The sequence below is a fragment of the Podarcis cretensis genome (assembly GCF_951804945.1).
Source record: "Podarcis cretensis genome assembly, chromosome: 10".
NCBI lineage: Eukaryota > Metazoa > Chordata > Lepidosauria > Squamata > Lacertidae > Podarcis > Podarcis cretensis.
In genome coordinates, this window is record NC_137179.1 from 72003118 (window position 1) to 72013710 (window position 10593).

General features: G+C 42.4%; 1 protein-coding gene across 1 annotated transcript in view; it reads left to right on the top strand.

The window, feature by feature from the left end:
- CCDC146 (coiled-coil domain containing 146) overlaps nt 1–8853 on the top strand; it is a 70216-nt gene extending 61363 nt beyond the window's left edge. Inside the window, exons 15-19 of the mRNA XM_079993596.1 lie at nt 375–603; nt 4647–4775; nt 5405–5542; nt 6305–6553; nt 8141–8853. Coding sequence (XP_079849722.1) covers nt 375–603; nt 4647–4775; nt 5405–5542; nt 6305–6553; nt 8141–8344 — 949 coding nt within the window. The 3' untranslated portion in view covers nt 8345–8853. The remainder of the gene's footprint in view (nt 1–374; nt 604–4646; nt 4776–5404; nt 5543–6304; nt 6554–8140) is intronic.
- The last annotated feature ends 1740 nt before the right edge of the window (nt 8854–10593 follow it).

The window sequence follows — 10593 nt, forward strand, 5'->3', positions numbered from 1 at the left end:
CTCTCTCCCATCTTCTTCCCAGCACAACTTGCTCAAGAAGACACTCTTTTCCTGTCACCTCACACCGTTACCCTGGCAACCTTCTGTCTGCCCAGGCCCAAGATTCCTCTTAGATGGGCCACCAACCCCTTTTGTCATGTTAATGCCTCTATCCTAGGCTTGGAAAGGAAAATTAGCCTATATTTCCCCCCTGGCCTGCAATCTGCTCTTCAATACTCGAAATAATCAAAATCCTACCATTTATTAACTTCTAGGGTTTAGGGGTGTCCCCCCCCCCAATCTGTAACAAACACCATGCTTCCTGGATGTACCAGGTGAATAAATTATGTTCTTTACAACCTGCCTATTAAGTCTTCACTTTGGGTTCCTTGTAGTGGAGTTCTGCTCATAGAGCGTGAAGAAGAAGTGTGCATTTTTTACGAAAAAATAAATATTCAGGAAATGATGAGTCGAAATGGTGATACTGAGATTAATGTGATGGATGAAAAGATCCGCTTTCTGAAGCTGAAGCTCACGGAGAAAAAGAGGCAGATTGAGTTGTCCCTGAGAACGCTGCCTCTGAAAAGAGGTCTGGATGCAGATCTGGTCGTCCTGCAGATTCAGGTAGGTGCGATAAGAAATATTACCCTTCCATAACCGGATTTCTTATTTTAAGGAGAGAGGAAAGAAAGCCAGGACTATGGAAATGTGAGGTCACTGCAGGCAACTGTAGTTGGCCTGTAGTAGAGAACTTTCCATTTTACAATACTCCTAAATCGCATTAGACCTGATGCAGGAGGCTTCTGGGCCTACAAAATAAGGTCTTAGGATGCTCAAGCGGTAAGCTGGGAGACAGGACCAGGCAGCTGGCAATACAATTTAGTACACCTGCAAGTGATGGCACATGGTGACAGCTATGCCAGTGTGTAGAATGGGGTTGTGGTTCGAGGACCCGAACCCCGCGCAGTGGAATGAAACACAAGGACACGTGATATAAGGTTAATGGGCAAGAAAAGGCCACAACTTTATTGATTACAGCAAGTGAAAAGGTATTGGCTTAGGCATTGGATTACGTCAGCTGACTCCACCCACTTGGAGAGGGGTGAGTCTAAAAAACAAAGGGGGTTTATTCACCAGGAGGTGGAGCCTGTTGATGCTGATCCAACTATAGGCTCACCTCCTAGTGTCACCGAGGGTCGTGCCATGGCCTCCCGCCAAGCAGGCATCGGACAGAATACATGACCGCCAGATTCCTTTAACGGAATACCCAAAAATTGAAGGTGCAGGCGATGCCCACACCTAGCCCTTCGACACCACAACACATTATTCCAATGCCTAACCTACCCACCAATACCATGAAAGTTGTGACGATTGCTACGAGGTAGGCGAAAAAACCAAAAAGCCTAATGCCAAATGGAAAAACTCCTACCAGGCCCCCTGGACAACCAGGGTGACCAACCTAAGGTCCATAGCAAGGCCAAAAGAAAACTGGAAACCCTGCTCTAAGGGAGTGGAGGGTGGGTGACTCGTGACGGGACGACAAAAAGAGAGGGCTGGAGGCTGGCGCCACAGCAATTCAGGCTACTGTACACGCCCCCTTGAAGGCACCTGGTTGGGTGCCTGGCCGAGGGCGAGGGCGCCAGCCAGGTGAGTGGGAAGCAGGGGGCAAACGCCCCCCTGCTTGAGGCGGAGTCCGGCTCCCAGCCACAACCACTCCCCTCTCTTGCAGGGAGGAGAGTCTTTATCTAGCAATGGACCTCCTGCTGCACTGCTGGCCTGCTGCTGTTATACAAATTAAAGCCCCAAGTCTGCTATGGGGAAAAGATGTTCCATGATGATGTGCGGCTGCTTCCATTTATTCCAGGGGGTAAAATGGCTACCCCTATGGACTCATGGGCATATACAGTGTCCCAGGAAAGGAAGAGACCAAGGCAAATAGGAGTGGATGAAGCACCTCTTGGGGCTTTGGTGGTGCCATAGCAAGGAAGGACTTGTTGAGATCTCCCACCACTACCAGACCACCCTTGCTCCCCTTCCTTGCTTTAAGAAGCAGGTCGATGGGTCAACTGTTAGCCACCCTTTCATTGCAAGAACCGGAACATCCTTCCCTTTATGTCTAGGCTTATTAATTTCAGTGCTGGAAATAGCAATATACAATATTTTAAGATGACTACGGAAGCCCCTGCTATGTGCTGAGCAGGTGCTAACAGCTACTATCCAAAGACACTCACCTGTGGTTATAAGTCTCAGATAATAAGTGGGGGTGCACAGTTGTCATAAAGTGACAGGAGATAATGTGAGGGAGGTTCCTTTGCTCTTAGGGGTATTATGTCCTTTCTTCCTGAGATAACTTAACTTTTGATTTTAAGAGCAAACAGCATCCCCCGCCATCATAACAGTTTCTGTTCATTCTGTTCACAGTAGAATAACACTGAGTTACAGCTCTGGGCTCCACTCATTTTGAGAAATTAGTTTCTCCACATCCCCCGAGGAATGCATAAACAATTTGGACAGCCAGAAAAATGACTGAAAAAATTAGGCTGGTTGGAGGGGGAAGAATCGCACTCAACAATTTGGATACCCAGATGAACAGATTTGCATGAGCTAGGCAGGGTAAATGGCAGGATAGTTGCTCTGTTGGGGACGTTCATTCCTGTCATGGAATCAAGGCAGCTTCTGCGAGGGCAGCAGAACTAGCAGGATCCGGACCAGCTGCATATTTCAGGAAGCTCTGGGAGGCAGGCGGGTAAAGGACCAAATTTGTCTTATTATTTTGCTCGTCCATTGTTTGTTTCTTTTAGGAGAAAAGGTGGGCTAGAAATTTGATAAGGCAATCAGCAGCACAGCTGAGAAGGCAGGGTAGACTGGAGACAAATATCTCACATGCCTCAGAGTCAGGAGAGGCTGTGTTGTTGGCAAGAGGGGTGAATGGCTGAAATTCATATGTTGATTCAAAAGCTAAGTATTTGGTTGCAGTTTCTAGCTACCTTTGTAAGTATGGTTACAGAGCAAGGCCATAACTTTAAACACAACTTAGGTCAGTCACACTGAACACAGTGGGACTTCCTGCTGAAAGATACACAGTATGTGTTTTCAAAGTCAGTACAACAATATGGTCGCTACGGATAGTGAAAAACATCTTCAGGGTTAGATGGCATTTTGATAAAGCCTTTGCACAATGCATTGTGGTTTTCCTGTACTGTGCTATAACTTGTTGTGGAACTGGTGAGTTTCCGCTCTCATCAACCACAGTAGGGAGGAGTCTTTTTGAGTCTTTAGTATAAAGACGATTACTTCATATACAGCACCGCAACCAAGCCCAGGCTTGCGACTAGCATTTAATAATAGACAAAGGGACAAAACAAGCAACTAGCACATTTCATGCTACTTCTCTGGACATTTAAGAGAGCAAACAAGTGACCAACATAAATCGTTCGGAGAAGACTTGCTGAAGACTATCACGGAAAGTTCTCCTATTACAAAATGGCAGGAGGCCTGTATAAGTGTCATGCCAAGGGGTGTTGTGGGCTCTGCAGAATCCTGCCTTACATCCTCAGAGTGGTGCTGTCATGAATATACACTCAATAGCTTGTCCACACATAGACCAAGGCTAGTGTAAAATTAGCCAGCACTGCAGCAAGGAACCACCAGAAGGGGGAGCACCTAAATTCTAAATTCACACTTTACAAAATAATACACAAACCAAATCACAGCCATCATTTGAAATTCACATTTCTCTGAATTTTGCAATGCAAAGTAATGGTGCATAAAACTCTATACAGTAGTGAAAGTAACCTACAAAAATGCATTATATCAGGGGAAATTGCTTTGCAAAAATGTGCCTTTTAAGATAAATTTGCATTAAAATGCTGGGCTTTAAAAAATAAATTGCTAACTGATGTGGGAATGTGGAGAACTGAATTTAAGAGTGGAAAAACCGAGAGAAACCAAAATGGTGGGATTTGTCCATCCCTCATCCCTACTTGGACAGCAATGGCTCATGGTAGATTGTATAAAGAAAGGGGTACATTTTGTATAGTGCTGAGCTGCCTACATGACTGCTCAAGGGAACACTCCCTGCATCCTGTTATTTATGAGGTACGGTGGTGGTTTTGTTTTAAAAAATATTTTCATTTCAGAGCACACATGCTGATGTTCTAGTGTTGATTAACCAGCATTTCTCAGTTTCCAGAAATTTCACAATGTAACCCAAGATATAATATGTTAAATTATGTGTTCGAGAATGTGTAATTGGAGGGGGGGGCAGCTTTACCTTGTTTTTGTGCATCAAAGTGCCCCCACCCCTTTTAAAAGTTCTTTTAGTGTATTAAAGAAACCAAAACCTTCCTTTTTCCTGTGATGCAACTTGACTTCTGAGAACAGGAAGGACTGGATGGTTCAGCTTTGTAAGAGGGGAAAAAAAGAACTCCACAGAGTGAATCACCTGCTGATTGTCCATTTCAGATCAGCAGATGTTTCTATTCCACAGAATAGGGGCTTTTGTGTGTGTGTGGAAATGGAAGTGTAACAGTGCTGAGTTTGGTTTCCCTGGAATAGAGATAGATAGATAGATAGATAGATAGATAGATAGATAGATAGATAGATGATAGATAACAATTATGGGAGTTACCAAACCTATTTGTCACTCTTCTCTCTTTCTCTCTCAGTTTTCACAATGCAAGGACAAGATTAAAAGCCTGGAAAAACTGTTTATAGACCCCAGTGGACAAAACAGAACAAGAGCACTACCAGGGAAGGACCTCACTCTAGAAGAGTTGTACCAAAAAATAGATGAGGTAATCACATCATTTGTATGTCCATGAGACTATTGCGGACAAGTGACCATGTTTCACTGTTAACTTGAAGTTGATTGAGAAGGGACATCTTTGAGCAGAACCAGACAATGTGAAAAACAGGTTTCTGCTAAAAACAGCATCCTAATGTTGCCATCTCCCCAGTGCGCTCTATGTAAAAACACTTTGTTCTATGTCCTGAAATTCCCACAAGTCCTTTATCCCACCCTACCACACAGTGATGTTGAACACCAATGGAGAAATGTGCAGCATCACTTATGCCAAGTGACATGGAATAAGTCATACTACATATTGTGGAGGGTAGAGGCAAGAACTTGCTCGAGGATGTTGTTTCAATGGGATGTCCTTCACAATAACTGGTTATTTGATTTATTTTATTAAATTTATATACCACCTTTCATCCAAGTATCACAGGGAGTTTACAGTCAGAAGAGCATATTTAATTCAGATAATTCAAACCCATGAAATTCTCCTGAACCACTGCCAACCAACCCTGAAACACTCTTTTATTTTAGAATATATAATGCATAATCAACTTTATAAAATGGATTTTTGTAGACTTTGTCCCTGATGATTAATTGTATACATTGATGAATCTGTTTGCACTATAGTTAGAAATAAAGTTGACACAAAAAGAAGAGAAATTGCTTGAGAAGGACTTTATCTTTGAGCAAGTTGCCCGGCTAACAGACAAAATACATGCCAAGGCTGAAAACGGCAAGGAGGACACATTAATACTGGCAAAAAAGGTAAAGTCATCCACTATCCAGTTCAGATACAGATATCCACACATTTCAACAGCCTTCAACATGTCTGTTGGTTGTTTAAATGGGAGTGGTTACATTTTCTTATTCCAAAATCCAGGTGATTTAACCTCCAATGACTTCTATCTTATTCCTAAGAAATTCTATGAACACAGAATTGTGAGCTGCATATATTGATTTCAATAGAGATTGAAATTGCAACATTAACTCGCATCCAGTTGTAATATGAACAGAATTCAAATCCACATCCTTGTCCACATTCTGATGCAGCTAGATTTGCGTAAATACCTTGAGTTGTAAAGGAGTCCTAGTATAAAATTATTTCTCTAGAGAGAAGTGTGGCCTGATATTATTTTTTACCAGATTGTGCCTAAGCACACAGAAGGATTAACGAAGCAATTTTTACGTACACAGAAGGGGAAAACGTGGAGTGGCTTTTTTTCTTTTTCTTTTTTTGCCAGGACAGAAAGTTGGAGTGACAGACTTTCCAGGCCCCTTCCCTGGTCAGCCATTGTTGTTTTAAATGTTTTTATAGGAGGGGAAATAAAGTATGCGACTCGAGGGCTGATTCAGCTTGTTGGCCTTCCTGGGGACATGTTAGAGTAGCTGGGGACCTTTGGATCCTGCTGCTGTCTGACATGCTCTCAAGATGGATCATTTTCAGGTGCTTCAGATGAGACAGCAGCAGAGCTTCCTGGCTGGTTTGGGGAACTGGGTATATCATTGTGCTTTTGCTGCTCATTTCAGATGAATGGACTACAAGAGAAAATAAAAAGTACAACCCAAAAAATGATGGCTCTTATTGCAGAGCTGTCTATGAAACAAGCACATGCCATTAAGCTGCAGCAAGAAATGAGAGACAAAGAACAGTTTTTAATGACCATCACCTCCAGGTTGGAAAAAGGTCTCCCACTTCCTAAGGATGTAGAGACTGAGTGGTTAAAGGTGTTGCGTGATGAAGAAGTCTATAAAGCAGCAATGGAAGCCAAAGCAAAAGTGAGTTTCTGCCGGGATACTGCTCTTTGCAAGCTCATTTTGTGTTTTCTCCAATGTGGATTTAAGAAGAGGTTTCGGTAACTCTTTGACATGGACTTCTAGGTGGTAGTCAGAAAGGCCTATGTTGCATTGGTAGCACCATTCTGACAGAATCTCTACTTGGCTGCATCTTGTAGCCCTTCAGATCCTTAAGCAGCTCTTCAGAGCGGGTATGCCCAAGGGTATCCCACTTTAGGCAAGGTACCTAAGAGATCGTTTGATGCTGCTACAGCTCAGGTTTATCATTTAAAGTACTTGTTCTAGACAGTGCAAGAGGTGCAGAAACTCCCAACTTTTTTTGACTGACAACCCTAAGTTGTTGAGCTTCCTTCAGGAGGACACAAAAGTTGTTTAACTTTTTCTAGGGAGCTTCCAAAAACACGCGGCAAGTTGCCTCCCTTAATGAGCTTCTTTCGAAAGAGAAGCAAAGCGCCGAAAACACGCAACACGCCAACTCCCAATCCATCCCAGTTCCTCCACCCAGAAAACGTGCTTTCTACCCACAATACCAGGATGATGATGGACACAGATAGTTCTGGCATCTCTCCAGAGCGTTCCAGCAGACCCTAAGTTCTGGAGCGTTCAGGCTGAAAAAATGCTCTGGTTATAGCATCTCAGTAATAAGAGAATAGCGGGGAGAGAGCTCAAGTGCTGTCGAAGCTGGGAACTCAAAGTATAAGTTGTGGAGTGAGACTACAGCCAGATATATTGTCTCAGAAGAACAGGCTCTTGTAATCTGGTGGCATCTAGATTTTAGAATTTCTACTCCCATCAGTCTCTGCTAGGACAGTCATGGAAGGCAGCTGTAGAACTTAACTTATTCATATTATTATCATTGCTCAACCCAGATATCAGAGCCGTGGCACTAGACAGGCTCCTTTACTGAAGCTTGGGGCCAAGCTAGACATAATGTAGAAGATTTGTGATAAGGACAGGTACTATACGGACAATCTTTTTCCTCGGCAGTACTAACAGTAGCTTAGAGGAAGGTGACAAATTAGGTTGGAGAAAACAATGCAGTGGCAAAGGGCTAAGCTTTCCCCTCCCCATTCAATTCAGCAGCCAAAACAATGAAAAAATGCACAATAGTACAACCTGCTTGATATCCTTGATATCTTACCTGTCTGTGCTCTTGTCTACAATAATTCTACTACTGAAGCACACTAAAGTGCAAAATTTTATTCCATGTGAACCAAAACACAGAAATCCTCCCAAAATTAACACTTCTCCAAATTTTGCAATTCAGCCAAGTAATGTGTATGAAAATACATTAGGGGAAATAGCTTGGTAAAATGTGTATGTTGGGGGGGGGGTTTCACTTAAATGCTGATTAATTTGCATAAGGACCTTGATTAAGAAACAACAAAAAATGATGTGGAATTGTGGAGAACTGAACTTCAGATGGGAAAAATGAGAAACCGAAAAATGACAGGTTTGCTTATCCCTGGTACACACTAATGTCCTGGTTCATTTGAAACATATAGCACTCATAACAGCTGTTTTAATTAATAACCTGCATTTAACCAGTTAAAAATTCTGTTTTTACAGCGTGCTACAGAAGAGGAACAATATTCCTTACCAACTTCTGTATTCACCACAGCCGAGCAACGTCCCAATGCCTACATCCCAGATGATGAAAATGTTCTCCCTCTGCCACGGCCCTATGGCGCACTGGCTCCTTTCAAACCAGGCGAGCCTAGTGCAAATATGAGGCATATAAGGAAGCCGATTGTGAAGCCAATTGAAGTCTAAAGAGGCGGAACCTTGAGAAGTTATAATTCAGGGCCTACTCTTATGTTCAGAGTCAGAACTCCCTACAATGTCATTACTAGGGCATAACAGATCACACAGTGTTGTTGACAAACATTCCCCAGTGTCACACAACACTTAATGAAATGAATGGTGTTGTACAGTAAGGGGTTGGCAAATTGTACCCTCTTAAGTATTTTTTATTTAAAAACTATAAAGCAGATTTCCCCATATATTTGTGTTGCAAAAAAAAAATCTATATTTTAAATAATCACAAGTAGTAAATTAGACATAGATCATCATCAGTACAATCCTATTACCTTAATGCAGTTAGTTTCCAAACATTTAAGGCAGTATTTTGAAATGTTTGGAGGCTGCCAAGTAGTTTGTATAAAGTATGGGAGATAAAGCTACCAATCAGTTCTTAACATTTACTATCTGTGCCTTCTTGTTTTCTGCAGATGTATGAAGTACTCTTTCAATGCTCAAATAAAAGTAACTGTGAAATAAAATGAGGTGGTTGTGCTTATTTAAATTTCTGATTACATTCCTTCCTCTTAAAAGGCAAAGAAGATGGTTTGGTAACTTTAGATATCTGTGTTATAGTAGCAAGGAAGCATTACCACAAAAATAGGAAAGGAGTAAATTCTTGCACTTAGATAAACAAAAACCGGTATGTTTTCTAGTGAGGGTGTGCACCAACCACAATAATCTGTTTGGCACTTTATAAAGCAAACTACCTTAGTCGGAGGCAATTTATTGTCTACTTCATTTACCTTCCCCCATTCACTATTTTGGGGGTGGTTTTAAAAAGATTTCACTTAACCCCCACCCCCAAATGTTATGCCAGCAGACATGTTTTGAAGATTGCAGACATGACAGAGGTGTCCCTGCCTGAGTAACAAAGCTGCTGATTTGTGTAGACAAGTAAGGTGAGACACTCCTGTGCTGGGCACTTAAAAGCTTGACCTGTCAAGTCACAATGCATTGCTCCTGCTTTCCTCTCCCCATCCTGGCATTATCTTTAAGCTTGGAAGAGACAAGCTATTGCTCTTGAAAACCTGCCAAGAGCAGGAGGATTAGAGTGCGTTGTCAATTACAAACTAAACCTGTCAGCCATTAAGCAGATCCCCCAAATGAAGGCTGGTCCTTTAGGGCAAATGAGGCACTGGCCCCCTCCCCAACTTCGGTCTGCCCTCAGCCAGCCCTGCCTGCCAATCCAGAAGGGGACATGGCTGTCAGCTTCCTCTCCCCGAGCCTCAGGGTTGGCATTTTAGACCTCAGGAGGAAGGAGGTAGGGGAGAAAGTAGCATCAGTTGCCTGTCAATGTCCCTGACTCCAGCTACGGTTCTCCTCTCTACCTTCCAGTCCAGCCACCACTGCCCCCTCTGCAGCTGCTGGCGCTTAAGCTAGAGACTTAAGTTGCAATTTTTCAATGTTGTTCCCTCCCCCCTCCTCCATCCTGGTTAAACTTAGAGACACAGTTTCACTTTTCTACAGCTTTTTTTAAATGTCTGGATTTCTGAGCCAGACAAGACAGGCATTCCCACTTTGATTCATGTTAACCTTGAAGAAGCCCCCCATCCCTTTGAAGTACCCTGTACAATATTTTGCACTCCTCCGCTTTCTAGATCTGAATCCCACACATATTTTAATCCTGTTGCGTAGTATGTGACTAATTTCAGTGGGGCTACTCTTGAGTATGAAGTAATGGGCTTAGGTAGACCATGACATAGTTGGGTACCACCCACTGGGCTTATATAGAAAAACAGTTACCTGTTTAAATTGATGCTCTGGTTAAAAAGACTTCAGTACACAGCACTCTGATGAAATATATTTCAGCTGCAGTTTTTCCACAATTATAGTTGCATCCTACTGGAATAGGACATTGAAGTATGCAGAGTCTAATTTAAATATGTGGAAGAATTCTTTGTTCACTATAAGTCAAACACTTAGATAATAGGGGTTTTTTTGTAGCTGCAAGGAAAATGACATCAGTTTAATGGTATGCCAGCATGTAGGAAACTGAAAATGTTCCTGATTGGAATCCAACTTTTCTATTGCTGTTGCTGTTCACAGCTAAGAAAACAAACAGAGAAGCCTAGTGTTTTAGAAAAGTAGGTGAGAAGCAAGAGCGAGATGCATGACTTTTTTGATAGGAACTATTTCTTTTTGCACTGACACTTAATCTACATCTATCAGAAAGAGACACGTTCCAGTCCTACTGATTTAAATGCAAATCACCTCTCACA